The sequence below is a fragment of the Ceratotherium simum genome, chromosome 7 (assembly GCF_057802395.1).
Source record: "Ceratotherium simum simum isolate JZ-2026a chromosome 7, ASM5780239v1, whole genome shotgun sequence".
NCBI classification, from domain to species: domain Eukaryota; kingdom Metazoa; phylum Chordata; class Mammalia; order Perissodactyla; family Rhinocerotidae; genus Ceratotherium; species Ceratotherium simum.
This window is the reverse complement of record NC_141906.1, coordinates 69,615,690-69,635,258: the sequence shown is the minus strand read 5'-3', so window position 1 is coordinate 69,635,258 and position 19,569 is coordinate 69,615,690. Positions and strand designations below refer to the sequence as shown.

The window sequence follows — 19,569 nt, the reverse complement described above, 5'->3', positions numbered from 1 at the left end:
AAAGTGAAAAGTGGGCCGGCCCCGTGCCTTACTGGTTAAGTGCGTGCGCTCCGCTACTGGCGGCCCGGGTTTGGATCCCGGGCATGCACTGATGCACCGCTTCCCCGGCCATGCTGAGGCCATGTCCCACATACAGCAACTAGAAGGATGTGCAACTATGACATACAACTATCTACTGGGGCTTTGGGGGGAAAAAAAGGAGGAGGATTGGCAATAGATGTTAGCGCGGAGCCGGTCTTCCTCAGCAAAAAGAGGAGGATTAGCATGGATGTTAGCTCAGGGCTGATCTTCCTCACAAAAAAAAAAAAGAAGAAAGTGAAAAGTTATTAGTCTAACTAATTCTCGCTTCATCATCAATTTCTAGTCAGTCACTTTATCCTGGTGATTTTTCCATAAAATAATATCTCTACCTTCCTTTTCATTCTACTCACCAAACTCCGGCCTGATTTATTAACACCATTTTCTAGGGACTCTCCCAGCTTCTAGTTTCTTATCTCACCAAATCCTTTTGCTCACCATTACGAGCTCAGCTATCCTTAAATACATACTCACTAGCTCAAAACCATCCATAGGTAACTCTTACTTCCACAACCCCTGTTCTAGAATTCCTACCTCCTTGACTTTGTTCAAGTTGTTTCCCAATTTGAAAGGCCCACCCTGCCTATTTTGATCCCTCCCACCATCTGTCTCTCTTGCTCATTCCTAAAGTGCAGAGGGTTGAGCTAATCATATTCTTCAACTCATGGCTCAAAATCAAAGCCGATCCCTGCCATGTTCTTTTACCTCAACATATAATAAATAATACAAGAACATTTCCAAGACCTAAGGGGCATAAACAGCTATATAGAAAGAGTTCACTGCATAGCTAGCCCAGGGAAGGAAAAGAAACCCGTAACAGGCAAGCAAGCAAACAAACAAACAAAAAACACCTTTAAATTTTCAGGAAATCGAAGATAAGGAAAATACTCTGAAAGCTTCTGGGGAGAGAGGGAAAGGGGGCACAACATAGCAAAATACACTAGAAACCAGAAGTCAAGTGAAGCCATAACAATTTAGAGTTGAATTTTTCTCAACCTAGAATTCTATAACTAGTCAGTTTGAGGGTTGAATAAAGACATTTTAAGATACCAAATGTCTCAAAAATTTTACCTCTCACCTTTTCACAGAAAGCTATTTTGAGGACATACTCCACCCAAACAAGGAAGTAAAACAAGCAAGAGGAAAACCTGGGAGCCAAGAAATAGGCACTCCACCACAGAGGAGGCAACAAAGTCCCCTGAGATGGCAAGGGGAGACCTCAGGGTGATGGGGAATGCAGCACACTCAGAGAATAACCAGTCTAGAGTGGAGCCGAAACACACAAGACTCCTATATATTAAGTATACTATATTATATACTATCTACTATATTAATAGAATTTACTTCATAGAAAATTATACTGAGAGGATGTTTGACAGCATAATAAGACCTGGTAGTGCTAGGTAAAAACAGAAAACTAAGGAAATAAAAACAAAGCAATTATCTCAGGAAAAGCAAAAGGTTGTACAAGAAAGCAAAAGTAATTATATTATAGTATATTATTTGGTACAGCAGGGAACAAAATCATTTAAACACTGAATACTGATTCAGCCAAAAAACATTCAAATAGCTATAGTGGGAAGATATGAAGTAGGAAGGAGGGAGATAATAAAAGATCTAAATCCTTCTCTACAACACCTGAAGTGAACAGACAGCTAACACTGAAGTAGCAGGAGACAGCAGCACAAGCATATGGTAAGAGACAGTTGTAAGAACTGAAAACTCTAAATGGGGTACAGAGAGGAGTTGGAGTGGGTGGAGGCAGGGAACTAACACTTCTGTAAGCCTTTTAGCAATTCTTTTAAATAAAAAAAAATTTACATGCATTTATCTCTTGGATTTTTTAAAAATTAGATTCAATATATTAAAAATAAATCAAAATAAAACAACAAACAACAGCTACCAGGATGTGACAAAACAGGCACTCTCACAGTCTCATATACCTCTGGAAGTGATTTTAGGAAAAAAAATTGGGGACATCTTTTAATATCTATCCAAAAAAAGTTAAAACACTTTTATTCAAATATTTTATTCATACATTACACAAACTATAAAGTATGAATAATAATAAAACACCCACAAAGTACCTAGCACTCAGCTAAGAAATGAAATGCCACTGTCTCTGTGAAATTCTCATGTACCCTTCCCCTAATTACATCCCTCTCCTCTATCAACGAGTTTCAATGTACATACTCTTTTATCCAGCAATTCCACTGCTAGAAATTTACCCCACAGATAGACTTGCAAAAGAATGCCAATATGTCTAAGCCTGGAAACAATATGAATGTTCATTAAGAAGAGACTAAATTACAGAACTGCCAAATGACAATACATGAAGCTGTTTTTTCTCTACTTGAATTGTTATAGTGTACATTTATTACTTTTATTTAAGTGGGTAAAGTTAATATCATTCATGTAGATCAGCTATGGAAAAAAGTGTTCATTTTCTTCTTTCCTCTAAAGTCCTATAGCACTTAAAGGGTGGGTACCCAACAATTTAAACAATATACACTGTCTGCCTCATGTTAAATAGCATTTCACGTGCATATATTCTCTTCCCAAATAAAACTACTAGCTTCTTGCAGGCCTTTCTCTTAGGTTTCTTATTCCACATAGCACTCGACACAGAGCTACTTACCTAGCACAATAAACACCTTGCAAAATTATTATGTGTTAATTGTAAAAAATTCAAATATTCTCTAAAATTAAAGTTCTCTGGGGATCTCGAGTCAAGATGGCGGCGTAAGCAGACTCGGAACTCACCTCCTCCCGTGGACACAGCCAATTTACAACTACTCGTGGAAAAATTACCCCTGAGACAGAACTGAAAACTGGATAAGAGGAACTCCTGTAACAACGGACAATCATAACTGAGGTGGAAGAGGCAGAGACTCCCTTCTGGAGAGGAAAAACGCCGCCTTCACAAGCCGCCAGCTTCATGGCCACCGAGAGCAGCACACAGGTACGCAGCCTCCCTGGAGGCTCGGGGCCCTGAGCCGGGAGCGCCCCCGCTGTGGGCATTTTGTGGACCCAGCACAATGGAGACCAGCGGCATAATATCTGACTGTGCCTGCTACTAAAACATTGGGGAGTACCCCCAGAAAACCCGGTTCACAAAGAAACTGAAACCGGCTCTTAAAGGGCCCGTGCGCAAACTCACCCGTTTCAGAAAACATCCTAAAATCACCAGAAAGAAAGGTGCACACAGTGCTTTGGTGAAAAGAGACTCACCTAATAGGCCCTGAGTGCATCTCGGTGAGGGGTGAGACCTCTCCAGGGACTGGGACATTGGCGGCGGCCATTGTTGTGGCCTGGTGTGGGCGTGCTGACACAGACGCCATTGGAGTTCTCCCTGAGGCCTGCTAGCCCAGGGTCTGCCCCACCCGCTAGAGCACCAATTTAATCCAGCTCAGCCAGGGTAGGCAGCCCACCCTAGAGACTGGCCCCACCCAACAACAAGCCCTCAGGCAACTTGTGGGCCTGCATAGATTGGTGACTGGATTCTCTGCAGCCTGGCAACTGAGCCGACTTGAGCAGGGCAGGGTGTGCACAAGGAGCGGGTCGAGAGTGTGGGGCGGTGGCAGAGTGTGTGGGGCTCCCGCCGTGGAGAGACTGGGTCCGCTCGGGGAGGTCAGGGCACTCACACGGGGCAGGACTGTGTTGACTGTGTGTGTGGACCTGTGGGCAGCAGGGCTTGTCAGCTGCAGAAGACTTGTGCTTCTCAAAGACCCACATAGGGGGTTTGCCCCACCTTCCAAAGCCTGAAACAAGTGGGTGCTCCTGTGCCTGAGGCCAGCCCCACCCAGCTGCAATCCTCAGAGAGCTGACAAGAGACCTAATAGGCTAGAGGCTTACAGCAATTGTAAGGCCCTGAGCCTAACAACCTGCCACGCTGGGGGCCTACTCACTTAAAAGAAATACTGCAACACAAATGTGGTATTAGAACTTGCAGCCAACTGTGCTGGGGCTCCCCACACCTGACAAAGACACTGAAGGGCCCACAACAACTACAAGCAGCTGAGCATTACAACAGCTGGCCAGGAGCATAACTCGGCCTCCCTGGGCGCCTACAGGGAGAGCAAACAGGCCACAACAGAAGGACACACGTAGCCCATATAGGGGTCACCCCTGGAACATTGAGAACTGAGGGAAGCACACTGCAAGCCTCCTAAGGCATCACTTACATAAGGTCACCTATCCAAGAGCAGGAGACGTAGCTGATCTACCTAATACGTAGACACAAGCACAGGGAAAGAGGCAAAATGAGGAGGCAAAAGAATACATTCCAAGTAAGGGAACAGGACAAAACCCCAGAAAAGGAACTAAGTGAAACAGAAATGAGCAACCTACCCGACAGAGAGTTCAAACTAAGAGTGTTAAGGATGCTCACTGATCTGGGGAGAAGAATAGATGAACTCAGTGAGAATGTCAACAAAGAAATGGAAGATATAAAAAAGAACCAATCAGAAATGAAGAATACAATACTGAAAATGAAAAATTCATTAGAGGGACTCAAAAGCAGAGTAGGGGATACAGAAGAACGGATCTGTGAGCTGGACGAAAGACTAGAAGAAATTACCCAAGGTGAACAGGTAAAAGAGAAAAGAATTAAAAAGAGTGAGGACAGTCTAAGGGACCTCTGGGACAACATCAAGCGCACTAACATCCGTGTTATAGGTGTCCCGGAAGGAGAAGAGCAAGACAAGGGGGCAAAGAATCTATTTCAAGAAATAATAGATGAAAACTTCCCTAACCTAAGGAAGGAAACAGACATCCAGGTACAGGAAGCACAGAGAGCCCCAAACAAGATAAACCCAAAGAGGCCCACACCAAGACACATCATAATCAAAATGTCCAGAATTAAAGATAAAGAGAGAATCCTAAAAGCCGCAAGAGAATGTCAAGTTACATACAAAGGAAACCCCATAAGGCTATCAGCTGACTTCTCAGCAGAAACCTTACAGGCTAGAAGAGAATGGCACGATATATTTAAAGTGCTAAAAAGAAAAAACTTACAGCCGAGAATACTCTACCCAGCAAGGTTATCATTCAAAATGGAAGGAGAGATCAAAATTTTCCCAGACAAGCAAAAATTAAAGGAGTTTGTCACCAAGAACCCAGTGCTACAAGAAATGTTAAAGGGACTGATTTAAGGGGAAAAGAGAAGACCACAAATAGGAAAAATTATCTATTTCCATGATAAGAACGTAATGGATACAAATGCACAAAAAAGAGGTTAGCTATGATATCAAAAACATAAAAGGAGGGAGGAGGGGAGTTAAAGAGTACAGCTTTCAGACAGAGGTCAAACTAAAGTGACCATCAATTCTGTATAGAAGAAGAAAGGAACAGAGAAGGACTACTAAAACACTGAGAAAAAAAAAAAAGTTAAAAAATGGCAGTAAGTACATACTTATCAATAGCTACTTTAAACGTCAATGGACTAAATGCTACAATTAAAAGGCATAGGGTGGCTGACTGGATAAAAAAACAAGACCCATATATATGCTGCATACAAGACACACACTTCAGACCTAAAGACACTCACAAACTGAAAGTGAAGGGATGGAAAAAGATACTCCATGCAAATGGCAATGAAAAGAAAGCTGGGGTAGCAGTACTCATATCAGACAAAATAGACTTTAAAACAAAAGCTGTAAAAAGAGACAAAGAAGGGCATTACATAACGATCAAGGGAACAATCCAACAAGAGGATATAACACTTGTAAATATCTACGCACCCAATGTAGGTGCACCTAAATATATAAAGCAATTATTAACAGACATAAAAACAGAAATAGACAGTAACACAATAATAGTAGGGGACTTTAACACTCCACTTACACCAATGGATAGATCATCCAAACAGAAGATCAATAAGGAAACATTGGCCTTAAACGACACACTAGAACAGATGGACCTAGTAGATACATACAGAGCATTCCATCCAAAAACTGAAGAATACACGTTCTTTTCAAATGCACATGGAACATTCTCCAGGATTGATCACATATTAGGCCACAAAACAAGTCTCCATAAATTTAAGAAGACTGAAATAATACCAAGCATCTTTTCTGACCACAACGGTATGAAACTAGAAATCAACTATAGGAAGAAAATCAGAAAAGCCACAAATATGTGGAGATTAAACAAAATGCTACTGAACAACGACTGGGTTAACGAAGAAATCAAAGAAGAAATCAAAAAATACCTGGAGACAAATGAAAATGAAAATACGACATGCCAGAATTTATGGGATACAGCAAAAGCGGTTCTAAGAGGGAAGCTTATAGCGATACAGGCCTATCTCAACAAACAAGAAAAATCTCAAATAAACAATCTAACAATGCACCTAAAGGAACTGGAAAAAGAAGAACAAACAAAGCCCAAAATCAGTAGAAGAAGGGAAATAATAAAAATCAGAGCAGAAATAAATGAAATAGAGACCAAAAAAACAATAGAAAAATTAATAAAACCAAGAGCTGGTTCTTTGAAAAGATCAACAAAATTGACAAACCTTTAGCTAGACTCACCAAGAAAAAAAGAGAGAAGGCACAAATAAGTAAAATCAGAAATGAAAGAGGAGAGGTTACAACAGACACCTCAGAAATACAAAAGATTATAAGAGAATACTATGAAAAGCTATATGCCAACCAATTCGACAATCTGGAAGAAATGGATAAATTCTTAGAATCATACAACCTTCCAAAACTGGATCAAGAAGAAGTAGAGAATTTGAATAGACCAATCACCAGTAAAGAGATCGAAACAGTAATCACAAATCTCCCCAAAAATAAAAGTCCAGGACCAGACCACTTCCCTGGTGAACTCTACCAAACATTCAAAGAAGACTTAATACCTATCCTTCTCAAACTCTTCCAAAAAACTGAGGAGGGGGGGAAGCTCCCTAACTCATTCTACGAAGCTGACATTACCCTGATACCAAAACCAGACAAGGACAACACAAAAAAAGAAAATTACAGGCCAATATCACTGAAGAACATTGATGCAAAAATCCTCAACAAAATACTAGCAAATCGCATACAACAATACGTTAAAAAGATTATACACCATGATCAAGTGGGATTTATTCCAGGTATGCAGGGATGGTTTAACATTCGCAAATCAATCAACGTAATACACCACATTAATAAAATGAAGAATAAAAATCACATGATCATCTCAATAGATGCAGAGAAAGCGTTTGACAAGATACAGCATCCATTTATGATAAAAACTCTGAATAAAATGGGTATACAAGGAAAGTACCTCAACATAATAAAGGCCATATATGACAAACCCACAGCTAATATCATCCTCAATGGTGAAAAACTGAAAGCTATCCCTCTAAGAACAGGAACCAGACAAGGATGCCCACTGTCACCACTCCTATTTAACATAGTACTGGAAGTCCTAGCCAGAGCAATCAGGCAAGAGAAAGAAATAAAAGGGATCCAAATTGGAAAGGAAGAAGTGAAACTGTCACTATTTGCAGATGACATGATTTTATATACAGAAAACCCTAAAGAATCCACCAGAAAACTTTTAGAAGTAATAAACGAATATGGTAAAGTTGCAGGATACAAAATCAACATACAAAAATCAATTGCATTTCTGTACACTAACAACGAAGTAGCAGAAAGAGAAATTAAGAATACCATCCCATTTACAACTGCAACAAAAAGAATAAAATACCTAGGAATAAACTTAACCAAAGAGGTGAAAGATCTGTATACCAAAAACTATAAAACATTTCTGAAAGAAATTGAAGAAGACACAAAGAAATGGAAAGATATTCCGTGCTCTTGGATTGGAAGAATTAACATAGTTAAGATGTCCATACTTCCTAAAGCCATCTATAGATTCAATGCAATCCCTATCAAAGTTCCAACATCTTTCACAGAAATAGAGCAAAGAATCCTAAAATTTATTTTTATTTATTTTTTTTTTTTTTAAAGATTTTATTTATTTTTTATTTTTTCCCCCCAAAGCCCCAGCAGATAGTTGTATGTCATAGCTGCACATCCTTCTAGTTGCGGCATGTGGGACTCGGCCTCAGGATGGACGGAGAAGTGGTGCCTCGATGCGCACCCAGGATCCGAACCCGGACCGCCAGCATTGCAGCGCGCGCACTTAACCACCAAGCCACAGGGCCGGCCCAGAATCCTAAAATTTATATGGAACAACAAAAGACCCCGAATAGCTAAAGGAATCCTGAGAAAAAAGAACAAAGCTGGAGGTATCACACTCCCTGATTTCAAAATATACTACAAAGCTATAGTAACCAAAACAGCATGGTACTGGCACAAAAACAGACACAGATCAATGGAATAGAATCGAAAACCCAGAAATAAACCCACACATCTATGGACAGCTAATCTTTGACAAAGGAGCCAAGAACATACAATGGGGAAAAGAAAGTCTCTTAAACAAATGGTGTTGGGAAAACTGGATAGCCACATGAAAATAAATGAAAGTAGACCCTTACCTTACACCATACACAAAAATTAACTCCAAATGGATTAAAGACTTGAATGTAAGACCTGAAACTGTGAAACTTCTAGAAGAAAACATAGGCAGTACGCTCTTCGACATCGGTCTTAGCAACATCTTTTCAAACACCACGTCTGACCGGGCAAGAGAAACAATAGAAAAAATAAACAAATGGGACTACATCAAACTAAAAAGCTTCTGCACAGCAAAGGAAACCATCAACAAAACAAAAAGACAACCTAACAATTGGGAGAAGATATTTGCAAACCATACTTCTGATAAGGGCTTAATCTCCAAAATATATAAAGAACTCATGCATCTCAACAAAAAAAAACTACCAACCCAATTAAAAAATGGGCAAAGGACCTGAACAGACATTTCTCCAAAGAAGATATACAGATGGCCAACAGACACATGAAAAGATGTTCAAAATCACTAACTATCAGGGAAATACAAATCAAAACTACAATGAGATATCACCTCATGCCCGTCAGAATGGCTATAATTAACAAGACAGGAAACAACATGTGTTGGAGAGGATGTGGAGAGAAGGGAACTCTCATACACTGCTGGTGGGAGTGCAAACTGGTGCAGCCACTATGGAAAACAGTATGGAGATTCCTCAAAAAATCAAGGATAGAACTACCATATGATCCAGCTATTCCACTGTTGGGTATTTATCCAAAGAACTTGAAAACACCAATTTGTAAAGGTACATGCACCCCTGTGTTCATTGCAGCGTTATTCACAATAGCCAAGACTTGGAAGCAACCTAAGTGCCCATCAAGGGACGAATGGATAAAGAAGATGTGGTATATGTACACAATGGAATACTACTCAGCCATAAGAAACGATGAAATCCAGCCATTTGTGACAACATGGATGGACATTGAGGGTATAATGCAAAGTGAAATAAGTCAGAGGGAGAAGGTCAAATACCGTATGATTTCCTTCATTAAGTAGTAGATAATAACAACAATAAACAAACACATAGGGACAGAGATTGGATTGGTGGTTACCAGAGGGGAAGGGGGGAGGGAGGAGGGCGAAAGGGATAATTCGGTACATGTGTGTGGTGATGGGTTGTAATTAGTATTTTGGTGGTGAACATGATGTAATCTATGCAGAAATAGAAGTATAATGATGTACACCTGAAATTTTTACAATGTCATAAACCAATGTTACTGCAATAAACAAAAAATTTAAAAAAAAAAGTTCTCTGAATTTGTATCCTCAGAAATAATAGTAATTTGGTGTATAGTCATCCAATTTTTTCTCCCATGCACGTAAAAAAAATTTTTACAACCAAATTTTTTTTACAGAAATAAGGTGCTACTATACATAGAATATAGTTGTTTTTTAAACTTAATATACATTAGACAGCTTTCCACTTAAGTATATGTAAACTGAACTCACTCTGCAGAGCATTCCATTATATGGACTGTAGTAGGCAGAATAATGATCCCTCCCCACCGCCCCCAAGATGTTCATGGCTTAAAACCCAGAATCTGTGAATATGTTACCCTACCTGGCAAGAGGAATTTTGCTAATGTGATTAAGGGTATGGATCTTGAGATGGGGGAATTATCCTGGATTATCCGGTGGACCCAGTCTAATCACACAAGTGCTTAAAAACAGAAAACCTCAGAGAGATAAGATTGAAGGAGGAAAGGAGCCAAATAATGTGGTTGGCCCCTAGAAGCTGGGAATATCATCAGCTGACAACCAGCAAGGAAACAGGGATCTTTATCCTACAACTGGCAAGGAACTAAATTCTGCCAAACCCAAATGAGTAAGAAAATGGATCCTCCCTTAGAGCCTCCAGAAAGGAATATAGACCTGCTGACACCCTGAATTTAGCCTGATGGGACATGTATTGGACTTCTGACCTACAGAACTATAAGAGAATAAATTAGTGTTGTTTTAAGCTGCTAAATTTGTAGTATTTTGTTATGGCAGCAATAGAATACTAACACATGAATGTACCATAATTTCTTACTGATGGACATGTAGGTTGTTCCTAATTTTTTATCATTACAAACAATGCTGTAAGAATAACAAAATCTACATCTTTGTGCACTTGTCTGAGTATTTCTTTAGGATAAACTCCCAGAAATGGAAGTGCTAATTCAAACTATGAACATTATACATTTTGATGTCAAACTGTCCTCCAAAAAGATGGAATTAATTTGTACCCACATCAACACTGAATGTGCCTGTTTCTCCACGAGTATTACTGGTCTATAAAATTCCATAAAAAAGGGTATTTTAAAGATTTTATTTATTTATTTTTTCCCCCCAAAGCCCCAGTAGATAGTTGTGTGTCATAGCTGCACATCCTTCTAGTTGCTGTATGTGGGACGCGGCCTCAGCATGGCCGGAGAAGCGGTGCGTCGGTGCGAGCCCGGGATCCGAACCCGGGTCGCCAGCAGCGGAGCGCGCTCACTTAACCACCAAGCCACGGGGCCGGCCCCAAAAAGGGTATTTTAATTTCAAATAAATACATATATGAATAATCACTTCTTTACCTTATTATTCAGCTTCCCTAATATTTCAGGAGTTACCAGTAAATTTTCATGAACAGATGGCAAGTTATGTTAAGAATATAAAACTGCTACAGAGGTCAAATGAATCTTTTTTTTTTTTTTTAAGTTTTATTTATTTATTTATTTAGTGTGTGTGTATGAGGAAGATCAGCCCTGAGCTAACATCCATGCCAATCTTTCTCTTTTTGCTGAGGAACACTGGCCCTGGGCTAACATCCATGCCCATCTTCCTCGACTTTATATGGGACGCCGCCACAGCATGGCCTGACAAGCCGTGCGTCGATGCGCGCCCAGGATCTGAACCCGGGCCGCCAGCAGGGGAGCGCGTGCACTTAACCGCTACGCCACAGGGCCGGGCCCCAGATGAATCTCTTAAAAAGGACCAAAGAACTTGTACTAAGGGGCCAAGTCTACTGTCAACTTCAAAAAGCCAAAAATGTACCACTCAAATAGTCCAGATTTCCTCAACTATCCATTATTGATATAGCATAGATAAATTTATCAATTCCTGCTTTGAAGTGTTCTCAATTCCCAGTCTTAACATTCAAAGTAATTACTATGGGCTCAATTTTGAGTAGCTAATTACAAACGAAACATGGCTCTTGCCTTCTAGGAACTTACAATAGGAAATACTTTTAATAAAATATTACAAAGTGATAAATTCTATGGCAGACATATTCAGAGTGTCCTAGAAACACCTGGCCAGACCTAGATTATACATGTGTAAACAGGTATGAGTTGGAGGTGGGGGAAGCAGGGTACAGTCTGGAAAGGTTTCCTAGGAAATGAAAACTGAGCTAAATTACATAGAAATTATCAGGATAAAAGTATGGAGAAATTTTTAGTGGTTCAGCCTTGCTAGATAGACCACAAAATATAAAGCGGAAAGGATTATCAGGGCAAAGTAATTATTAGCATAAAATAATGAGAAATCATCAAAGAGCGAGAGGCACAGGAATGAGGTGACCAGGTTTGTGTTGTAGATCACTGCCTCTGGTAGCAGGGAGAACAGATGATGAGAACCTGAAATAAGGCAGTGGCATTGATGCAACAGAGGAGGAGATACACTGGATACAATCATTTAAGAGAGAAAATCCATTCTTTCAATATTTATTGCGCACCTACTAGGTGCCAGGCAGTCAGGCGCTGATACAACAGAAAGTCTCTTTTATACCAAGGAAATGCATCCCATGAATCTGTAACATGCTAAACTAGAAAAGCTGCAGCATTTTAAAGATTTTATTTATTTATTTTTTCCCCCCAAAGCCCCAGTAGATAGTTGTGTGTCATAGCTGCACATCCTTCTAGTTGCTGTATGTGGGACGCGGCCTCAGCATGGCCGGAGAAGCAGCGCGCCGGTGGGAGCCCGGGATCCGAACTCGGGTCGCCAGCAGTGGAGCGCGCTCACTCAACCACCAAGCCACGGGGCCGGCCCGCTGCAGCATTTTAGAATCCTTTGTTTGCCCTGTATTTACTAAAATCTTCAAAGACTGCCTTACTTCTAACTAGTGAATAAATCCCTGGTTTACCCTATCCATTGATATAACAGAATTTGATGACACCCTTTCTTAGCCTTTATCTTTCCTATCTTTACTAGGGCCTTTCCAGTTTGTTCAGTTCTACATGGTACCTCCTACCACCCTCCAACCACTTTAGTTGCCATTTATTTGGTTATTAACGTGCCTCATTTCTTCCCCTGAAACCTTTTTTTTTTGGTGAGGAAGATTAGCCCTGAGCTAACATCTGTGCCCACCTTCCTCTATTTTGTATGTGGAATGCTGCCACAGCATGGCTTGATGAGCAGTGAGTAGGTCCGCACCCGGGATCCAAACCTGTGAACCCCAGGCCACCAAAGTAGAGCACACTTAACCACTATGACACCAGGCTGGTCCGAAACCTAACTTTCTAATGCTGAGACTCCATTAGAAAAAAAAAAAAAACAAGAACAACATATTCCAGTCACAGTAGCAAAATAAGGTCCAATTCTTTTATTCCTCCCTCATTTTCTCTACCAAGTTATCCGAGTAAAGCCCAATTCTAGGATATACACAGTAAGAGCATGGGCCTTGAAGCCGGAATACCTGGTCACAGATTCTGGTTCAACTTACTAGCTGTGTGATCTTCAGCAAATTCCTTAACCTCGCTGTGCCTCAGTTTCTTCATCTGCTAAGTGAGGACAAGCACAGTACCTACTCATAGGGATATATGAGTATAGGACTATATGAGTTACAATATGTAATGTGCTCACCACGGTATCTCTCACACAGTAAATGCTCAGTAAATATTAGCTATTATTATTACTCCTTGTAGTTTGGATGTCCTTAAGTGTTCTACTGCTTTAGAACACAACTCATAATGGATTTTGCCACAGTCTCTTAAACTTCAGTCTTACCTTGGCACCAGCCAATTCCTTCATCATGAAGAGAGAATCATCAGCTCGTTCATCGTCATCATCATCATAATTTGGGGAGGGAGCTCCCTCTGCTCCTTGCCTCAATAGGCTGCCACTTCCTCTAGGATCAAACGGATCTACCACAATGGGCTCAGTACCTTTAATTTCACATCGGCAGAAAGGACAGCCCTGGCCTTCTGATTCCTGCAGAGGAAACAGGAGATGGTAACAGACACATCTGAAAGTACTTAAAATATTTCTCGACTAGGAAATACATTTCCTAGAGATGAAGAAAGAAATCAAAAGTTTAAAACCCACACCATAAACCAGGCTATCCATTATATCTGTATAGGATATGTGATCCCCAGTTCTTCAGAGCGATTACATAGCTGAGAAAATGTATGGTTTGGATCCATACCTGCCACGACGTAAGACAGGATGTGCACATGAGGTGTCCACAGGGCTCGATCTTTACATCCTTATCATTTTCAGCACATATTTTACACAGTTGGAATGTGGAGCCCATCTCACAGTATAATTCATATTGTTCCTTTAATTAAAATAAAATTAAGAGATTACTCAGCCTATTGCAGATATCTGTTGAATGAATGACAACAACTATAAATGCTAACTAAAAACAGGAAAATTGAAGACTGTGACTTTCTATATAAATTTTGCTTGTATAAAAGTGTCATAACAGTGGTCAATTTCTCTCATTAAAACAAAAAGCACCTAGTCCTATTTTAAGCTGCATGGTTTAAAGAGAAAACACACACACATAAATTCACTAACCTAATCAGTGATTTAAAATTTAAGTGTTCCAACCACTTAACACAATTCTACTGTCAGTTCTATACAGTGTATATAAAAGCTTGGCTCTAGTGACGTGGTTATAATGTAAAACAAAACTCACCTGGGTCACTTTGATGTGGTCCTGGGGAGTTGGTTCACATAAGCCTGTCAGGTCAGGATTCTGATTCCGTCCATCAGGAAACAAATAGCTGTAAAAAGAGAAACCAACCTTGGGGTTTTACTGAAGCCAATTTATCACTGCTTGCTAACACAGATAAATGATATCTAGGAATTCTCTCATTCTAAAAGGGCAACTTTGCATCAATGCAAAGATAAATCTTACTAATACTTCAAAATAATTAAATAACACAGAACAATTCAAAGAAGATATTCTCCAAACACTGATATTCTTTCTCCAGGGCACAACGCCACAGACTCTATCTTTTAATCGAAGGATTGACTGTTTCTGTAAAGGGCCAGATAGTAAATATTTTAGGTTTTGCAAGCCATACAAGTCTATGTCACATTCTTTTTTTTTGGTGAGAAAGATTGGCCCTGAGCTAACATCTGTTGCCAATCTTCCTCTTTTTGCTTGAAGAAGATTGTCCCTGAGCTAACATCTGTGCTAATGTTCCTCTACTTTGTATATGGGACGCCGCCATAGCATAGCTTGATGAGCCGTATATATAGGTCCACAGCCAGGATCGGAACCCATAAACCCCAGGCTGCAGAAGTGGAGCACGCGAACTTAACCACTAGGCCGCCAGCCACTATTTGGTTTCTTTTAACAACACTCTAAAACAAAAAAGTTATCTTAGACACAGGCCGTACCAAAACAGCTAGCCTGTGGGCTATAGTTTGCCAACCCCTATTTTAATCTATGAATGGCCACAAAGTATAAATTCTTAATTTAAACTGCATTTGCTTTTGACCAAAGACCTGAAATACCTGGTTTACAGATTTAATATTGAGAAACACCAACTTAAAAGAAATGTAACAAGAAGCAAATTAAGCCACTGAGATCACCTACCAGGAAGCTTCTAAGCATCAAACTGCTCTGACGTTTGGGGAAGCACCCCTCTCAGCTCCAACGCCATTGGAGAAGACAATGCATAATGGAAAATGGATTTCACTAATCACTTTAAAACATAAATAGTTTTCTGATACCTGATCAACTGTTAGTATTTTTAGTGCTTACCAACTGATAATCAATTTGAATTCCCAAAGGAATAGCAATTCTGGAATAAATAAGAATTTAGCCATAAATATTAGCACAGATTACAAACGCCCAAAGCCTGAAGAAATGCTGCTGAACCAAAATGAAGTTTGGATGAAGGCAGATGAAGGCCACTGAGCATGCTGTCATTAGAAACACCGAATCACTCTAATGTTAGCTAATTAAATAGCTGGTAACGTTTTCTGCTAATTAGTATATTTTTAAATCTAAATATAGGCTTGAAAATAAGTTCACATTTAGAAAAGGAGAAAGATAAAGTTTACTCATGGTAATAACTGAAGGAGTAGAGAAAAATAATTTCACTCAAGGAATCCCTTTTAAATCAAAACAAAAGTCATACAGAACCTGAAGGTCAAAACAATGTAACCTCTTAATATGTTTCCTGAATCTTAATCTGTAGAAGGAACCTGGAATAAAGTCAACAATGATGAAGTTTTACTGCCCCTAAATTCCCAGACTCTAGTAGATGGTAAACAGTAGGTACTCACAAGCCTTCCCTGAAGCCATCAATCAGTGCTTGGAAGAGAGGTTTATTGTGAGGGATTGTCTGGAGAATGTTCCCATCAGCAGTAACGTACCCAATAGCCCACTGACCCAGACGAGTACAGCTCAGCCGGAAAATGTAACTGAGAACAGAGATAAACAGAATCTTTAATACATATGCTCCTATTAGAGTGAAAGGCAAGACAGAGACAAAAATCAAAAGGACCATCAATAACAGATTCTTCAATGACTCCAGACCAAAACGCAAAAGACACATAAGCCCAATTCTTAAGTAACTTGAAAGCATTTCTCAAATCATAGGATCTGAAAAAAGTCAATTCCTCTGATAAATAGACATCAATACTACTGCAGAAACGTGGCCACTGGGGAACTAATACAATATCATGTTTTCTCTATTCTAGCAAAATTCAGGAGAATAAACCTCTTTGCTTCATGGCACTGACCTCCCAGGTTTGTGAATGAATTTCTGGAGCCGAGCTTTCACTTCATCATATGTCAGGAAAGCCATGTAACCAGGATGAGTTACAGCAAGACTGTTCCAGTTCCTGAGCAAAGAGGACCAGGGCTAAGGAAACAGGAGATCGATCAGACAGTTCAGCTCAAGACATACAACCAGCCTCAGAGCAATGAAGAACAAAAGGAAAAACAACTTCAATTATCAATTACAAATTCTCCATTTACTGTCACAATTTTTCAATTATATTGTCACTTTGAAGGAAGACAAACATGTTTGGAGATAAGAATTTTGAAAAGCTAAGAAGAAACGAATATATACTTATAGGGAGAAACTTAACTTTACAAAATGAAATTCAAGAAATTTTTAAGCAGCTCTAACCAATAGTAGTGAGGTTAAACAACAATAAACAAACAAAAACAGAGAGACAGAGCAGGGCCTACATGTGCAACTAAGAAGTTCCAAACAAAGGTTTATGCAAGGTGGCATATACTTTAGGGAAAAAAATGTTCTTTTTGAAGCATCAATATATCTCAATATTAACAGTCAAAAACTTCAATACAATCAGGAGAAAAAGTTAGAAACATACATAAATGTCCAATAACAGAGAATTGATTAAATATACCCATTTTTTGGACATTCTACAACCATTAAAATGATGCAAAGAATATTTAATAAAAAAAGATTATAAATGTGAGGGAAAGAAAGCAAATTGTATAGTTATTATTTTTACCAAAAAAAAAAAAAGAAATACAGAGTTTTTTAATCTTTTTTTCCTACAATAAATATATAATAGGCAAAATCCCAAATGTCATTTTTTTAAAAGCTTTCTCTTCAGAAAAGTAGCAATAACTAGTTTGGCCAACTTTTTAGTATCCTACCTGAAAGAGTCGTGTAAAGATATCGAATTCAAAAACTGAAATATAATCATTGCAGGTTAGATCAATAGTGGATTTCAGAGCCATGGCCTCCAGCCCAGAACTGATGGGATGTACTTCATGAAGGGCCTGTCGGAAGCTCTTCCAAGGGACTATTGTCCTGGGGTGGGGGTGGGGGTGAGAGAGAAGGCAGAGTGAGATAACAGACAATTCCTGGCATTGCTATAATCAAGGAAGAGACAGCCACATTAAGCTCTCAATATCAATTTCAATTTTCTTAAAGAAGCTGAGCTATATTTTGGATTCAGACTAGAAAGAGAATAAATGATATATTTCTTAACTTTCTAATGAGTAAATTAATAATAGAAAGTCTTTTTCCACTATCCTTTGGCAGAATGTCACAAATTAATCCCTTGTCTCATCTTTCTTCAGACATTGGTTCTATTAGAGAAGCATGGAAAGAAAGATGAGATTATTCTTTTTATATAATAAATGTAATCTGTGGCCAGACCTTTAGTAACTGAAAGCCTGTGTTTAAACTAACTTTTCAAAAGCATGTAAAATACTCTGTCTTCTTTGAGGAACCCACACTATCACGGACTAGACTGGAAGAAATAGGCTTAAGGTACAGGAAGAGCAGAGTTCTGATACAGATGAGGAAGAAATTATTTAATGTAAGAGTGAGTGATTAAAACCCAGATATGTGGGATTTCTATTTCTCAAGATCTTTAAAATAAATCTCATTGCCTTTGAAAAGTTTATGTATTCACTTTCCTGAAAATAAGAGATGAAGTGGTGTTTTGAACTCTTTTTTAACGTAGTTATTAAGTTAAACTTATTTCTATCTTCTTTAAGTTTTTAAAATTGCTAATTATTCTATATTTTATATAAAATATGATTTTTTTAATAAAGAAGGCTTTTAAAGAGACTTATGTTAGGAGTTGTATATCCAACTGAAAAATTTTATTGGTTTCTGTTTTTTGTTTTTTGACCCAAATTTCAGAGGATATAAAAGAACATTTATATTAATCCTTAAAAACATAAGTTTGACTCATAAATCTGTCTGTATAATTTAAAACTTCTATATATCAAAAGACCATATAACAAAGTGGAAAGAAAAGCCATAGACTAGAAGATATTTGTAATGTAAGTAACTAACAAAGAATTAGTATCTTACAATAGGAAAAAGACAATTCAATAGGAAAATGGACAAGTCAAGAATAGGAACAGGCAAGTGAAAATAAGAATTTTGACTGGTCATAAATGTGAAAAGATGCTTAATTGCCTTTGTCTTCAGGAATATAAAGCAAAACATGATACCAATTCATACTACCGGTGTTAGTGGTACAACCACTTTGGAAAGCAATTAGGTAATATTTGGCAAAGAAGATGTGAAATTCCTTGACTTAGCAATTCTACTCCTAGGTATGTAACTACGGAGATTGCATATGAAGACAAATACAGTGATGCGCCACATAACAGCAGACCACATATACGACACTGGTCCCATAAGATTAGTACCATATAGCCTAGGTGCGTAGTAGGCTATACCACCTAGGTTTGTGTAAGTACACTCTATGATGTTCGCACAACAACAAAAAAGTCCAAGGATGCATTTCTCAGAACATGTCCTCGTTGTTAAGTGACACATGACTGTACAATTTTCTTCACTGCAGCCCTGTTAGCAACAGCAAATAATCTGAAATGTAAATGTCCATTAACAGCATAGTGGATAGGGAGAGAAAGAGGAGAGTATTCAATCAAACAGTATGGGTTTCAACTCAATCTGCAATGGTTTGTTTCTTTAAAAAAAAAAAAGATGATCAGAGCAAAAACCGTTAATATTTACCAAAGCCAGGAAGTAGGTATACACATATTCATTATTTTTCTCTATGTTTTCCCACGTTTTAAATACTTCATTAATAAAAAACTTAACAAAAACCCACAACACAAGCTTTAGTTCTTCATAGTTCAAATTCATTATTTTGAGACTTACTTTTCCCCAAAAGCTTTCCTCCAAAATTCTGCAGCATCTGCTTTAGTAATTCGAAATGTGTCTCCTTGAAAGAGTCCACTTGGAAATATTCCTTTTAGTTCTGCCAGCATGTGGCTGAAGATCAGGGACAGTTTGGTTAGGTTTCGCCTACAAATGATCAGAAGTTCAATAATTCAATAAACACATAAAATTATTTTTA

General features: G+C 38.8%; 1 protein-coding gene across 3 annotated transcripts in view; it reads right to left on the bottom strand.

Moving 5' to 3' along the window:
* The window catches only part of CBL (Cbl proto-oncogene), a 91,991-nt gene that overhangs the window by 24,142 nt on the left and 48,280 nt on the right, over positions 1-19,569 (bottom strand). For all 3 annotated transcript variants that reach the window (XM_087433813.1, XM_087433812.1, XM_014785052.2), the window contains 7 exons: positions 19,371-19,517; positions 17,378-17,534; positions 16,486-16,607; positions 16,027-16,164; positions 14,423-14,510; positions 13,928-14,059; positions 13,510-13,713 (listed from right to left, as the gene is read on the bottom strand). In XM_087433813.1, the coding sequence (XP_087289939.1) occupies positions 13,510-13,713; positions 13,928-14,059; positions 14,423-14,510; positions 16,027-16,164; positions 16,486-16,607; positions 17,378-17,534; positions 19,371-19,517 (988 nt within the window). The remainder of the gene's footprint in view (positions 1-13,509; positions 13,714-13,927; positions 14,060-14,422; positions 14,511-16,026; positions 16,165-16,485; positions 16,608-17,377; positions 17,535-19,370; positions 19,518-19,569) is intronic.